This window comes from Cervus elaphus, chromosome 9 (genome assembly GCF_910594005.1).
Source record: "Cervus elaphus chromosome 9, mCerEla1.1, whole genome shotgun sequence".
Classification (NCBI taxonomy): Eukaryota; Metazoa; Chordata; class Mammalia; order Artiodactyla; family Cervidae; genus Cervus; species Cervus elaphus.
The window spans coordinates 70176814-70193557 of record NC_057823.1 but is presented as its reverse complement, the minus strand read 5'-3'; the positions used below and the strand labels follow the sequence as shown (position 1 = coordinate 70193557).

General features: G+C 33.3%; 1 protein-coding gene across 2 annotated transcripts in view; it reads left to right on the top strand.

Annotated features, from left to right (window-relative positions):
* The window catches only part of CLINT1 (clathrin interactor 1), a 58157-nt gene extending 41839 nt beyond the window's left edge, over positions 1 to 16318 (top strand). The window contains exons 8-12 of one of the 2 annotated variants that reach the window (XM_043913418.1): positions 756 to 825; positions 8233 to 8307; positions 11657 to 11949; positions 13423 to 13627; positions 14595 to 16318. In XM_043913418.1, coding sequence (XP_043769353.1) covers positions 756 to 825; positions 8233 to 8307; positions 11657 to 11949; positions 13423 to 13627; positions 14595 to 14941 — 990 coding nt within the window. In that variant the 3' untranslated portion in view covers positions 14942 to 16318. The remainder of the gene's footprint in view (positions 1 to 755; positions 826 to 8232; positions 8308 to 11656; positions 11950 to 13422; positions 13628 to 14594) is intronic. The other variant, XM_043913419.1, reaches the window with a different exon arrangement.
* The last annotated feature ends 426 nt before the right edge of the window (positions 16319 to 16744 follow it).

The following is a 16744-nucleotide window of genomic DNA, read 5'->3' as shown; positions in this document are numbered from 1 at the left end:
ATGGAGAAGAGAGAAATTACATTACAACTCTAGGCCCACAGTTTCATTTGGAAACTAAATATAAAACATATGTCAAGCTATATCAAACCAATATAGAATTATACTGACAAACATGATATACAGACAGTGTTGCTAAACTTCACAGAATCTTAAAATTTTAGAGTTGGAGAGGATCTTGGCCTCCAATCCAGTAGATCTCAGACGTTCTTACACATTGAAATTACCAAGGGAGCTTTGTAAGACATTACAGACCAGGATCCCACCCTGGGCAATTATGATTCAGCATATTGTGATGAACTGGGCATATGTATGTATATGTATATGTGTGTGTGTGTGTGTGTGTGTATATATATATAAAATATATGTGTGTGTGTATGTGTGTATGCTTCTCAAATGATTCTGCGTTAATATTTGCGTGGGATCTGGAAGGTATGTTTTTTCGTAGTGAAATACAGTAAGAAAAGATTTGAGAAAGTAACCCAGGAGTAGTGGACATGCCAAACTCATCTGATTTCCAAAAAGAAAGGAGTTAGGGGAAAGAGGAGTGTGGATAAGTTAGGAATAGAATTACTTAAAAATATCTCTTTAAAGGGATTCAAGTTCACTTTTCTTTTTTCAGTAAAGGAAATCTACCTTTATTCAGATAATTATAGGTTTTTGTGTCTAAGTTGAGAATTAGAGATGAGTAGAGCAGATTTTTTTTTAAATAGTAGAAATTTGTTTCCTAAGCTTATTAGTTCTGTATGTGTTTCCAGACTTCAGTGCCTAGCAGCAAGTCATCTGGTGACCTTGTCGATCTGTTTGATGGCACCAGCCAAGCAACAGGTAAGCTTTGACATCGGCTTTTTATTGGTTTCAGAGTAAATTTTTTTTAATGGTAAATAAGAGATGGAATGAAAATTTTTTTTTAATTATTTATTTTTTCAGTGGGTTTTGTCATATGTTGACATGAATCAGCAATAGATTTACACGTATTCCCCATCCCGATCCCCCCTCCCACCTCCCTCTCCACCCGATTCCTCTGGGTCTTCCCAGTGCACCAGGCTCGAGCACTTGTCTCATGCATCCCACCTGGGCTGGTGACCTGTTTCACCATAGATAATATACATGCTGTTCTTTCGCAACATCCCACCCTCACGTTCTCCCACAGAGTTCAAAAGTCTGTTCTGTACTTCTGTGTCTCTTTTTCTGTTTTGCATATAGGGTTGTCGTTACCATCTTTCTAAATTCCATATATATGTGTTAGTATGCTGTAATGTTCTTTATCTTTCTGGCTTACTTCACTCTGTATAATGGGCTCCAGTTTCATCCATCTCATTAGAACTGGTTCAAATGAATTCTTTTTAATGGCTGAGTAATATTCCATGGTGTATATGTACCACAGCTTCCTTATCCATTCATCTGCTGATAGGCATCTAGGTTGCTTCCATGTCCTGGCTATTATAAACAGTGCTGCGATGAACATTGGGGTGCACGTGTCTCTTTCAGATCTGGTTTCCTCAGTGTGTATGCCCAGGAGTGGTATTGCTGGGTCATATGGCAGTTCTATTTCCAGTTTTTTAAGAAATCTCCACACTGTTCTCCATAGCGGCTGTACTAGTTTGCATTCCCACCAACAGTGTAAGAGGGTTCCCTTTTCTGCACAGCCTCTCCAGCATTTATTGCTTGTAGACTTTTGGATAGCAGCCATCCTGACTGGCGTGTAATGGTACCTCATTGTGGTTTTGATTTGCATTTCTCTGATAATGAGTAATGTTGAGCATCTTTTCATGTGTTTGTTAGCCATCTGTATGTCTTCTTTGGAGAAATGTCTGTTTAGTTCTTTGGCCCATTTTTTGATTGGGGGAGTGAAAATTTTTAAAAAATTTTTCTTACAGTAGATTTACTTTTAAAGTGAAATTAATGAGCCTTAAGCATTTTTTAGGAGGAAATATTTAATTGCCTAAAATAAGGAAAATGAGTACTTAAGTATTTGATAATTCAGTAATCTCTCAATTTCCTTAGAACTGAGTATTTGGGGTCCCTTTGCTTTCTCTATAAGTGAAATATACTGCTCTTCTCATTTCACTGTCTTTTCATATTCTGAAATTAACCATGCCTAGAGTTCATTTACACTTTTTGTTCATTTATTCAGTAAACATTTATTGAACCAGACACTGGCCTGGGTGCTTGAACATTGATATAATGCTTAGTAAAGAGTCGCAAATAGTTACAGATATACAGAGGAAAGGCGCATTCTGTGAAAGTGTGTAAAACTACCTTACATATTTTAAGAGGGCTATATATCAAAAGAATAATAGTCCATTCATCATGATTTTCTCACAGAGAAGTTCAATGATTTCTTCAATTTAATTTCTAATGTGTGGTAGTTTTTTCTTTTTTTTTTTACTTATCCCCTATAAGTTGTTTTCAAGAAAATTGGTATTTTAGAGTTGCATTTGAGGATTGTGGAGTCATAATAAACTACTATAAGTCAAAGTAGCTTAATAAATAAAACTTTGTTTAAAGTTCATTTCACATTAAAATATAACTGGCAAGATAGGCATAGAAATAATGTCAAAGTAAATCTGTTGTTTCTAGTGTGTAATGATTTTTCGAAACTTATTTTAAAATTTACATTAAGAGTTTAAGTGGACATTTATGATGAAAATTATTTCTCACTGATAGTTTACTACATGTGATTATTTTAATAATTTATAGTGGGATTATTTTCTCCCACTCCTTACCCACTACCATAAAATTAATTCTTAGATTGGGTGTTAACTTACTAGGGTGTCTGGTTCAAACCAATTTCTGAGATTCTTCAATTCCCAGTCTCTTTTTCTATAACTATAACTGTTCCTAAAATTATTCTTTAAACTCTTGAACTGTCATGCCCAAAGTTACAAACAACCACATTAGTTGTTTAACAATTTATGCACTGTCTTTTTGTATGCTGAAGATTTTAACTGTAGTATTAACTGGTAGTTAGCATGTAATCATATAATAGAGACTTAGTGTCACAGAATATCAACTATTTTGGACTTCCTGGTATGAAATATTTAAGAGCCCCTTTGATGCATCTGTGGAAAGTTTCAATGGAGCAATCAGAGAAGAATTAACTAGGAAGGTCAGATGAGTGAATCTAACTTTTCCTTGGTGTTATCAGGATTGCTTTGAACAGAGAGAATTACTAAATACCAACATGCTTCCTTTGCTTGGCAAGAAACCTTTGAGTAGTTTTTCTTTTCCAGTGCTAACAGTAGATTGACTAATTAAATAGAAGTAGCAGTTAATATTAATACAGTAATTGAGACAAAGTTTGAATGAAATCCGAAATATTTCTTGTCTTAAATTTTTATTTTAATATTTTCTAAAAACCATCTGATAGTGGGTTGACAACCTAATTATTTTTTACAGTTCTCTCCTATTTGAAACTGTTTAACCAGTTTGTGCAGAACCCCCTCCATTCAGTAAAATGAATTTCATTACCATGAAATTCTATTTAAATATTTTTAGTAGTAAAACATTTTAAATTGAATTCAGCAGTGGAAAAAAAATCGTATTTTAAATCTATAACACCTATATGTGAGAAAGTCTTAAAGAATCTACTATACTAGCATTGCTGTTTGGTATGCCATTTGGGTGTCATTTACCAGATGTGCCTATGTTTATAATGGTGCCATCATGCAAGTAATATGGGCATGAACTGTAAACCTAAGCAGATATGACTTCTGTACCACTCACCAGAAAAATGTCTCCTTGGAGAAAATGGATTTTCTTTTTTTATGTGTGGTTACATCCTTCTTGTTAGCATCTTTAGAAGTATATGTGGTAAAATCATTGTGGAATATCAACCAAGTTTAAAAATACACATATGAAACCCATTTATCAAGATTTATTTGAGACTGTCTTGATAAATATCCCACTCTGGTGATGTTCTTTTAAGGTCTGTACTCAAATGATATTTTGATGACTTTTATGTATAGTATATTTACTGTATTTAGAAAATAAGCCAATTACAAATATAATGCCAAGAATCATTCTGTTTCATTTTTTAGTATATCTTGTCCTAAAAGTTTACATTGTCTCCTTTGTCCCTTTTGTAATTAATGAATTTAGGTCTTGATTAACATACTACTCTCTCTAAGTTATTTCTAGTACAATTAATGACGTTGAAGAGAAAATAGAAAGACTTTACAAAGCTTGCAATATGTTTTGAATTTAAAAAGTATATGAGATTAACATACATCAAATCAAAAATCTTCACTATATATACATTTGAACCTGTTGCCCTGTATCTAGTTAGTTAGTTGAGGATATTTACATGGATATGAACTACCTTGTTATAGCCAAGTTACTGGTTGTTACAAACCAATTTAAATATTAGAATTCTATGGGAGTTGTCTCTAGTTTAAACCAAGTTTACTAAAAATAAAGTGTTTTACCATATTCTGTTTTCACTAATTAAAAGTAATGTATGCTCATTTTAGAAATTTTATGGAAAAAAGTGATTCACTGTAACTGAGATAAAGTTAACTGTTAATAATTGAGGTGAATATTCTTATTTTATATTTTCTATATAATCAAGTCAGTATATTTAAGCATTATCTTTCAAATCTTTTTCAGGCTTCTTAGATAAAGATTTTTATTATTATTACAATTTTTGTAATTTCTTTTTCACTTAAAATCACATGACCATTCCTTAACGATAGTTGATATTTGCAGACCTTTAATTCCTTTATAATCTTAACATTATCTAAATATGCTGTAATTTACTTGACTGGTCAGCATCTTATTTTTTGGACATTAGGTTTTGTTTCCAAACTTTTCTGTGTTATAAGAGTAGTGAAATGATATCTTTGAAAATATTGCATTTTGGTAAGGAGAAAAATAATATTTCATTTTATTTTGCATGTGTTTGATGACTGAATTTGAAACTCTTCATGTTTTATATGCCAGTTGTAACTTGTCTGTTCATTTCCTTTGTCCTTTTTTTTTTTTTTAAATGGGGTTGTTTATCCTTATTTTTTTAAAAAACTTATTTATATTAGTTATCATATATTCATAATTTTTTGCATTTTCATTTTGTATTTATTAAAATTCTTCTTGCAAAATTTTCATAATATAATCTAGATTAAATTCTTTGTTAAAGAAAATGTTCATTTGTAGTTAAAGCACTGTCTAGTTCAGCTATGTTTTTTCTGTTCACAGTATTGCTTTGGAAATACATGTTCCCAGCTGGTGACTGTAAATAACCTCCTTCTGCCCTGAAAAGGCAGATGGAAATGGTTCATTTATAATGACACCTCTCATGTGGGAATCTTGAAGGATAGCTTATTGTGAAATTTAGCAGTCTTCCCCATGCAGCAATTTTTGGTAGATTATTCTTATTTAAATTCCCTTACATGTTATCTAGAAAAATGCTTAAATATAGAAATTTTGTTAAATTTAAGCATTGGTATGCATAACATCACGCATATAGGCATGGATAGTCCCTTCTCGGAGTGAGAAACTTTTCTAAATGAAATAAGAGATTTTTAATTTCTGAGATAGTTTCCAAAGTTGAGGATCACATTATGTAAAACATAAGTAGAAACACAATCTGCAGTATTTCAAAAGATGGAGAAAAGTTAAATCCCTTTCAAGGAAAGGTGGCTTCTATATGTAAAATATTTATATGTGTGTTTCTACTCTTTCCCTTCCAGTGTTCTTAAATTAGTCATATTTGAAATTAAATTCCCTATAGTATGGTTGGAGAAAATAATAATATTTGCTGTAGACACATTATGAACAGAGTATAATTTTAGTTTAGGGGTTAAAAGGTAGAGCAGTAGAATAACTAAAATAGATTCTCACTTGAAATCTTAAATTTAGGATGTGACAAAAATAAAATATGTCACCAGTGTGAAGTTACGATTTCACGTTATTCAGCGCTTTTCTTCACAGCATGAATTTTCTTTGTAGCCTGGACTGGATAAGATTTGAAAATCCCTGACTTATTTGGCATAATAAATTACATATTGATATCTATTCACTGCTTAGATGAAGGAAATGAAAATAATCCCCAGTTTTCCTTCTTTTAATAATCCCTTAATGCTATAATAAAAGATTATCTTTCTGTTACCTAACTGTATGTACTTGGATCATATGTGCTTGTTTATATAGTTTAAAAATATAGCTCACTGATCTTTTGTAACCATCATCTTTTATATATATTATGACATATGTACCTTTAGAGAGAAATCATTGTGATATTTATCTTTGGATAGAGCAAAAGTAGACATGTGCGCTGTAATTGTTGCTCGGAGTAGAGAACCTTGGCCTTCACGGAAGTTAGTTCATGGTGAATGGGTATATATGTGAATATGTGCATCTGTTATGAGGTGAAGAAATGAGGAATTCGTTAGACCTGCTGATAGTTGACTATAGTAAATGTGCACTAAAAAGAAATACCAAGTATACATGTATCAGAAACTGATTTGTTCCTTTTATTACTGCTGGCCATTTATTAAGAAGGGGCGATGGTTCTAGTTTAATTAACCCAGTTGAGTGTAGCAGATGGGGCAGAGTGTCTTGCAGTGATAAGACAATTCAGAAATGGCACCAGATGTTGGAAGCTGTCCCTGGTGGTGTTTGAGTGCAGCCCAGATGTTCCAGTCCCACCTGGCTAGTTTCTAAGCACTGCAGGCTAAGCAGCTGTGATGTAACCTATATAATGTTCACATAACACTAAAAGCACTATAATTGAACTGCTGCTCTAAATTTCTAAGGTTGTGACTCTTTTAAGAGGTGAAATCTTTAAGGACAAACAAAAAACAAGGACAGCTATTTAAGGTTTTAGATCCGTTGACTATTGCTATTTCCTTGGTAACTGAATTGAGAAGTGGAATATAAAATTTAACAATGTTACTGTTCAAATTATAGATAAAAGTAAATATTCTTACTTAGGAAGTGTTTACAAGTGAAAATTTGTATGAGAACGTGATGTTATGCAAGCAGAGATGGACCTGTAGCCTTACGATTTGAATCTCACCTCTTTAGAAACACCAGTCTGGAAGTAGCAAAAAGCTACTGTTTTTTCAAATATTAAAAATGCAAGTATTTGCAAGTAAATAGTAGGAGAAAAAAAGTCCACCTAAATCATTGCATTCATTCTTTTTCCTATAGTTATTAAAACTGACTTCTATGCAGATCAACTTCAAGTTTGGTTTTTTCCTGTTTCTATTTTTTTAAATGTCAAGCTGCAGAAAATGTGTCACATTTTCTTTCTCTTTCTAGTTCTTTTTTTTTTTCTTATTATACACTGTTTGAGAGAGAATTACAAGCATTGTGACATTTTACCCTAAAATATTTGAGTGTATGTCTCCTTACAACAAGGACATTTTCCATCATAATCATAATATAATGATCATATTTCTGGAATTTAACATTAAAACAGTGTAACTGTATAATAGACCATATTCATATTTCCCTGGTATCTCAATTACATCATTTCATGAATTTCCTTTACTTGTCATGTTCCTTTAGGCTTCTTTAATCTGGAGTGGTCCCAGTCATTTTTGTCTTTTATGATGACATGTTCTGAAAAGTCTGGAGAGTTGTTTTGCAGAATGTCCCTCAGTTTGTATTTGTCTGATTTATTCCTCATGATTGGATTCTGGTTAAATATTTTGGGAAAGACTTTCTACATTGGTGATGATCTCTTTTTTTAGTCCCTTACATTAGAAGGCCTATGAGTACTATTTTCTCCAATTATTAGTGACATTAAGTTTGAGCACCTGACATTGTTTAAGATGGTATCCATCTAATTTCTGGATTGTAAAAATAGCTTCATCCCTTTTTATTTATAAATAATCTGTAGGGTGATGATTTGAGAATATCATCTTATTATCTTATTACCCAGAAACATGTTTCCCAGGTTTTAGCATCCATTGAAGATTCTTATAAAGGGTGTGATTAGCCAGATAAACTGTATGCCTACATTAGGTTTGTGAAGTGTAAGTAAGGGATAACTTTAATAACAGTTGTATCAATCAGTAGATATAGAACTGAGGATGTTAGAGAGTCAGTGATAGCTTAAAGGGAACATGGTGGCATAAAAAGCTAGATCAGCTAACTAGCTTTTATGATAGGTCTTGGGGTCTAATATAGTGAGTAATTTTTGAGTACTGTGCTAAAATAGCTTCCTAATAAAACTGCTATCAATTGTGCTGTGGTCCTAACAATTTTTCCCTCATATTTAATTTCTAGGAGGCTCAGCTGATTTATTTGGAGGATTTGCTGACTTTGGCTCAGCTGCTGCTTCAGGCAACTTCCCTTCCCAAGGTATGATATGATTTGACTGGCCAGAAATCTAGAGGCAGTGAAAAGGTTACCAAAACAGCTCTTCCCCACCCTATTCCCTATCTGCTTCTTTTGGCCATTTTCCTACTTGTAGTATTTGCAATTCCCAATTATCAAAGAATTTATTCACAAAGGTATTGTATTAGGCTAGTAACCTAAATGTGCCCAGTGAATTAATTTCATTGCAAACTACTCAGGTACACCTAAATAAAATTCTCCTCACTCATAAGTGACTCTTCTTTAGTTTTCTTTGGATGGAGGAAGTGGGTGGGGGTAGGTGGGCAGGAGTGTGAATAAATATAAATTTCATCTTAGCAAAAGAAAATATTAATGATTTTCTTGAATGAATTTCAGGGACATTGGAATTGGGCAGACTATTTTGCCAAAATTCATTTCTTTGAAATTTAGGTATCTTAAAAGAATTTTTATGAAAAATAACTGAACTTCATTTTGACATATCCTTCAATGTGAGGAAAATAAAACTTCCTCATTCCGTGTTAGTTAAATAAGAAAATTTGAAATACCCTAGATTTGCTGTGATCCATTCACAGTATTTGTAAAGATCAAATCATTATGTTGTCTACCTGAAACTAACAGAATGTTACATATCAATTAGACCCTCAATTTTTTTTTTTAATGGCAAAAAAGTGCTAACATCTAAGCAAAATACAGACTTAAACATCGTGGATTGAGTGAAGGGCTTGTATTTTTCCCCTTTTTTATTAATATGTTTTATCTGCCTCTGCCATATACTTTATTATGTGAGCCTCCACCTTTCTAAGATTGGGAATAATGCTTCTTGTCATGGTTCTTTATAATGTCTATAGAAATGTGTAAAATGGAGTCTTAAGTTCTTTATTAAGTGTCTCTTAGGTTGTAAAGTGTTGGTTCTAATGTTTGTTGTTTCTATAAAATCTGGTCAGTCTCAAATTTGAGAGATAAGATAAAAATTTACATATAGAAATCATAAACATGAGGTGAGGCAAGGAGAAAATATTTAACTTAGTCTTATTTTAAGTAGAGTTGTATGTCCCCATTATTAATTGGATTAAAATTTATATTTAGTAACAGCTACTTTAGGTTTGTGAGGATTTAGGAAGAAGGTTGCATAGTTTTTAATGTGAGTTGGGTTATTTGGACAACTTGTATAAATTCCAAGTATTTCCCAGAAATTAGCATTGTGGAGTGATGCAATGCTTCATTTTAAAAGTGTTAACTATGACTTCTAAACGTTAATACCTTACTTTAGGCAAATCAAAGTGGAAAATAAACATTGCCCCAGTTTTACAGGCTGCTTGTGTAATTCTCAAAAGTTTTTATGTATATAAAGTTGCCTACTATGCAAATAATTCAAATATGTTAATGTTGGTAAGTGATGCATCTCTTCATCTGTATGCATGTGATTAATATAACCTGATCACCATTACGCAAGGGGCTGAAACTGTTGCAGCAATGATTAATCATTTCTGAACAATATATGCCTCACTAGAAATCTCTTCCTCTCATGATTAATCATTTCAGATAAAGTTTTCAGAAGGGGCAACACATTTTGCCCCAGTTTCCATCCTTACTCTGTTTTCTAGATCAGGCAGATAGAAAATCAGCATACAGTTTACCTTTATCCAGCAGTTGTCCTTAAATTAATTTAAATTGTTTAATATATAGAACTAATTGTAAAACTCTTAATTCAGTCGTTTTTGTAAAGAAGATCAAAGACATGTTTTAGCAAAACCCTGAGGTAATGAATATTAGCCCAGTTCTTACATTAAATTGTTGGTAGAGCTTGGGGTTTCTAATGAATTATTTTCTCTTTTGAGGATGCTTATAATATAATATGGTAATAGAAGAATATAATTGTAAAAGACTTAATGTTATTGTTCTCTTTTGATATTCAGCATAATGAGATACAGTATTGTAGTGGTTGCTTACCTTTTAGGCTAGACAAAATGTATTTCCAAGTTGTAAGTGAAGATAGAAAGCAAAGAAATGGTGTTAATTAACTTGGAACTGCATACTATTCACTTTCAGATGACAGTTTACATGTAGCTCTTTCTTCACCTTTGCTTTTTTCAACTTCCATTAATTCATATGTATCTATTTGTCCCTTGAAGTAAGGTTTGTTTATTTTGTATAGACTAATTAAAAAAAATTTTTTAAGTATAACTTGACTTTATTGTGTTCTAAATACTTAATATTGTATGCAGAATTTATAGAAACTTGACTTATACTTTCATATGGCATGCCTGAAGGAAAGAGTGACACTTGAGCTCACCTCTGTCTTTTCACAATTAATCCAAAGTAACAATAACAAACCTTAAATGGCGTTTACTATATATTAAGTTATTTAATCTTCTCAACTTAGATTTTTAAAAAAGTAAGGCACAGGGAGCTTGCCTGGCTGTCCAGTGGTTAAGACTCTGTGCTTCCACTGCATGGGGCACAGGTTCAACCCAAAGGTAAGGCACAGAGAAGATTAAGTAGGGCCACATAGCCAGTTAGGGACAGAGTCCATTCTCTTAAATATTTCAATCTATTAATTAATCTATTAATTTTTATATTATTAAATACATTAAATTCTTAAACTTACTATACTTTGAAGCATAGTGATAGTTTTGTTCCTTTTTAAAAAAATATTAGCATGAGTTCCCCTCGTAAGACTTGCCCCACTTTTTAACTTAAATAGATTAAACAGTTCCATTTGAAGTGAGCAGTTTTCTAAGGTTATGATATCATAGCTCCCTGTAGCCTCTGTATTGTAAGTGGAAGTATGGCCAAATGGGTGAGAACTTCTTACAGAAATTTACTAGTCCTACTCTTAATTTTGTTGCGTTTTTGTTTCATTTTTTAATGAATTTGGGGTTTTATTTCCATGAGATGGTATAAATCATAGCTTGTTTTCTCTTTGACCCTTTCTAAATAATGAATGAACCCTCCCAGCAAAAGGTTTAACCAGTTTATTAGAGTTTTGTTCTTGTTTTGAGGGGAGCTCAGGCTAGTTCGTATTAATTTAGGTAGAAACATAGTTGATATGCATGCTTAGGTTGAAGGAAAGTTTTGGTTTCTGTCATTTCTTGGTGTCACCTTAGACCTGCCAATGGCCAGAGATGGATTTTACTTTATATGTGGAAGTTTTTATTTTTTCTTTGCCACCTTGTTAAGTAACACTCATGGAATATTCATGAGAAAAAATAACATCCAGATGGAGATGGTACCTACAGATGCTAATTTGGATGGACACAGATCAGCTCTAATTTGTTTCAGTTGGTAGATTGTTACATTTGTTCTGGGCATTTCAGAAACTTTCTTACCCTTATCATTCTTTCTTTCTCAGTAACAGCAACAAGTGGGAATGGAGACTTCGGTGACTGGAGTGCCTTCAACCAAGCCCCATCAGTCCCTGTTGCTGCCAGTGGCGAGCTCTTCGGCAGTGCCTCACAGCCAGCTGTAGAGCTTGTCAGTAGCTCACAACCAGCTTTAGGCCCACCTCCAGCTGCCTCAAATTCTTCAGACCTGTTTGATCTTATGGGCTCATCGCAGGCAACCATGACATCTTCCCAGAGCATGAATTTCTCCATGATGAGCACCAACACTGTAGGGCTGGGTTTGCCCATGTCAAGATCACAGGTAAGTGACCTGCCTCCCTTGGGAATGGTAATTCATCATTTTTGAAGTGCCGCGACTAATCTAATGGAAGATGAGCATAAAACAGAAAAATAAGTATGGGATACATAGATTACTTTTGTACATTGCATTTACCTTATGCCCTTTCCCCTGGAATAGTCATTTGGTTCTCCAGGGCAAGGCTTTCTCACCCATCTGGCTGTCCATGCAAAGCCAAGTGTGATGCCTTGCACAGAGGAGGCATTTGCTGAAAATTTTATTGAACAAATAATTGGTATTTAATAGTTTAAAAAAGTTTTCAAGAAGAAGGAATAGAGATATATTGCTAATACAGAAGATTATTCTCTAAAATAATGTTCTTCCCTATTCTGGGCCTCCTATACATTATATAATGTTTAAATAGGCCTTCAACTCTCATAAAGAAAAACAACTGAATAGGAACTTTTTAATCCACTTCTAAAAATTAAATCTAAATCACCTAATACTCATTTAGAATTAAAACAAGTGCATATTTGTCTGAGTTGTACCAGGAACTTGCTATTTTTGACTCAGGCTATTCAGAATATTTGCTTATGATGCTAATTATTCACTTGAATGTGTAGATTATCTTCTTCAGGGTGTTAGGATGAAGGAAGAGACGGAAGAAACAGAAAGGTGACTGATCTGTATAATAGATATTAGACCTACTATTAAAAACAAAGGACATAAAAGCCATACCAGTACCATTAAATTGAACTGAACAAGCCCAAGCTAGTTTATAATAAGCGTTTCTTTCGTATGGTCTCATCATAAAGCCAGTCTACTTATTTACAATCTTAATTGCATCTTTGTTGTGATTCTTTGCATTGGTCCGTTTTAAATTATTCCTCCTACTCCTATTTCTTTCCCTTTTTCTGTCCTTGTTGCAGTTATTCTGGTAGTAATTACCAAGTACCTCTGCTGCTTTTTCCTGAATTTCTCCTCCTGAATTGGTCCATATTATAGCAAGTTCCACTAGTGTTCCTCACTTTAGGCAATAGAAATGTACATGGAGCAAGGATATATCAGTTGGGTTTTCTGGAGTATAATTTGCTGTCTTGATGGTTTTGCTTTTTTTTTTTTAGCATAAGAACTTATACCCTGAATTCCATTTTGTAAGAATAAATTTCCACTTGTATATTTCCTTAAAGTTGTACCAACTTGAAGTTAGGAGTTACCTTGAGATGGTGGCTTCTAGACTTAGGGTGATGGGAGGATAATTGTTAATGTAAATATCTTAGTTTTTTCTCCAGATATGATTTGAACTTCAGAGGAATATTATGGGAGGCTAGTGGTACAGGAAGGGTATTGAAGACCTTAATATAGAACATTAAAAGTTTCAGAAGTTTATTACAAGTCTAGTATATATCAGTATTTGGAGTTACTATGATTAAATTGCCATTTGATAATCTTTATAGATAAGACACTTAATTTTTAGAGCATTTTTCTATTTTCCAGCCTTTGCAAAATGTTAGCACAGTGCTGCAGAAGCCTAATCCTCTCTATAATCAGAATACAGATATGGTCCAGAAGTCAGTCAGCAAAACCCTGCCCTCTACTTGGTCTGACCCCAGTGTAAACATCAGCCTGGACAACTTACTGCCTGGTATGCAGCCTTCCAAACCCCAGCAGCCATCACTCAATACCATGATTCAACAACAGAGTAAGTTACTGCAAGACATCCATTTGTTTTTGTACTTGTAATCCTTTGCCCTTATGCCAGGACTACTTCAAAACGTACTGAAGGCAGCCTTGTGTTCACGTTAAGACTTTTTTCACATATGACCTGGTATCTCTCCTGCCACATTAAATTGCTTTGTATTCTGGTCTTAGCATGATAACACTTATTGTATGATGGTGAGTTTTGGGAGCCTGATCCCTGAAATAAAAAATACTGTTTTTAACATAGGCAGATATGTCAAGGAAACAAAACTCATCTGAACTCCATAATCCAGGGATAATCACCATTAATTGATATTTCTTCTCACATACCATCTTTGCTAACTGCATTTTTAATGCTTGAGAGCATTATGTCTATACTTTATTTCTTGGAGTTCTTGGAGTTCACATTCAACATTAAATTGTTGTTTTTTCTATGTTGAATATTCTTAAGAAAGTATGATTTTTGAATCTTTATAGTTATCCATCATATTACTGTGCAGTTCCTCTATTTCCATTGTTTCCAGCTTTCTGCTATAAATAACTCCACGATTTTGTGTAAATCTTTGTACCTGTGATTTTTTTTCCCTTAGTAAGATGTTCTAAAAATAGAGCAAGTCAAAGGATAAAACCTTTTTAAAGGTTTTGATACACAATAGCTCTTGACAACTTGTTAGGTTGGATTCAATAATAGATTTTATAGGAGTGATTTTAAATTGCCTGATGTTTTTCCCCCAGGCCACTCTTACTATTTCTACATCTTAGGGAAACCAGAGCTGACAGCCACTGAATATTTCTCAAGAGTAATCAATACAAGTTAATTGACAATTGACTTCTCTTATAAAATCACTATGAAGTAATTTTATTGGGGCTTACAAGTATTGATGGTCAGGAAGATTGTATTATTTTTCTGCTCTATAAATCTAAGAATTCAGAATGGTAAAGTTCTTTTGTCTGTCTTCTTCTGTTAGATATGCAACAGCCTATGAATATGATGACCCAAAGTTTCGGAGCTGTAAACCTCAGTTCTCCATCGAACATGCTTCCTGTCCGGCCTCAAACTAATCCTTTGATGGGGGGACCCATGCCTATGAGCATGCCCAATGTGATGACTGGCACCATGGGAATGGCCCCTCTTGGAAATAGTCCAATGATGAACCAGAGCATGATGGGCATGAATATGAACATAGGGATGTCAACTACAGGGATGGGCCTGACAGGCACAATGGGAATGGGCATGCCCAACTTAGCCATGACTTCTGGAACTGTGCAACCCAAGCAAGATGCCTTTGCAAATTTCGCCAACTTTAGCAAATAAGAGAATATAAAGGAACAGATTGAGTGAAGGATTTTTAGCGGTGTAGATAGGTGATGTTGGGATGGAAAATGCTAATCAATTCCCCTTTCTTTTATCAGTTAATTAAAATAAACCTACATTAAGAGCCAAAAAGGCTGTTTTATAAAAGTGAAATGTCTAGTATTTTAGATGGCCAGGCAAGGGCACTTCAGATGAGGCAGTCTGAAACATTTTTCCAGTGAGACCACAAATGGGGTAGTGAGATCGTTGAAAGCCTTTATAAATTGAAGAGCCAATTTTAATATCATAATATGTGGGAAGACTAGAATAGGGCTGAATAAATGTGTTTGAATCTCTAATTTTATACTTTTCTTTTCCTGAAGAACTTGATTTTTCTGTCCCTGAATCACCTTGTCACAATTGGGTCTGTTCCTTTTACTACCACTCTTGAGTCCATATATGAAATCATTAAAGTTGGATGATCAGTTTTTTATAAAAATATATATTTTTGTCCAAAAAAGGCATACATATGTGATTATGGCTAAATCAAAGGTAACTGGAATGTATATACTTTTGCTAATGTTCCAACAACACTGCTATTATACTATCCAAATTTTTATTGTAACAAAACCTCTAAACCTCTTTAAGCAATTGGTGACAGATATGGGACTTTTCCCATTTCTTCTGCTATAATTATCCTGTGCAGAACTAGAAAAAATATTTTTTTGGGGACTGCTCTATGGTTTCCTTTAAAAGAAAAAAAACCTCCAGTATTTTTGTTTTTAGCAGTCATTATTTACACTTTGCAGTGATTAACTTGGCAAGACTTCCCTTCCATGGTTATCCCTGTAGCCACCGAGTAATAGTCAGGAACAGTCAAAAGAGAAAAATATTTATTTTTTTTGGTGTCTTTTAAAAAAAAATTGAAAAGGTGAAAATTCATTAAGACCTTAAATATAAATGTAAGAACTCAACAATGTTGGCTTTTAGATTTTATACAGTATTGTTTTGTTTTGGTTTTGAGTGTATATAATATGGCATTAGCAATATGGTTCCAATAGAGGCAAGTTAAATATCTATATTATTAAAGGAGACCTGTAGCAGTCAAAGATTTTATTGATTTAATGCAAATAAAGGAAATTAATTAAAATGTTTTTGTTTTCTTGCTGTAATTCTGCATTAAGCTCACACGAAAATCATGATTCTAGAGTTTGGAATGCAAAATTGTTTCACCCTCAAGCTGGGAATATTTTTTAAAATGAATACTATAATATAGGTATCAAATTATTACCTCCCCACTTTGTGTTGAAATTTTTTAAATTAAATTGATGAAACTTTGTTTCCATTGTATTCATAAAGTTCTGTTATACATAACATTAAAATGTTCATTAAAATCAATGTTGAACTGCTTTTTCTTTCATTATGTTAGACATCTGAGACCGTTTGGGGAAAAAATAATTATAATTTGGGTAAAGTAATTTTTATAAATAATTTAAAATTATTTAATGACTTCTCTATTCCTTCCTATCAGACTCTACTGTTAGGAATTAAAAATGAAGCAGCAAAGATATCCTGACCCGCTCCATTTTTGCTAATGTTCCATCTACAACATTTCTAATTAGGCAGAAATTCATGTACTTCTGCTAAGCAGTAATGAAAAGTGATTCATTTGCTGAATAAGAGATGAGAGAGAGTGTAATTAGCTGACTGTGGTTTTTAATCTTTCAACAATTCAATGTGTTTAAATTAGTTTCAAAGAATAGGAGCTTTCAAGTGCTGTTACTTCAAAGCAATCAAACCGGGCTCTGGGAGCAGCATGGAGAG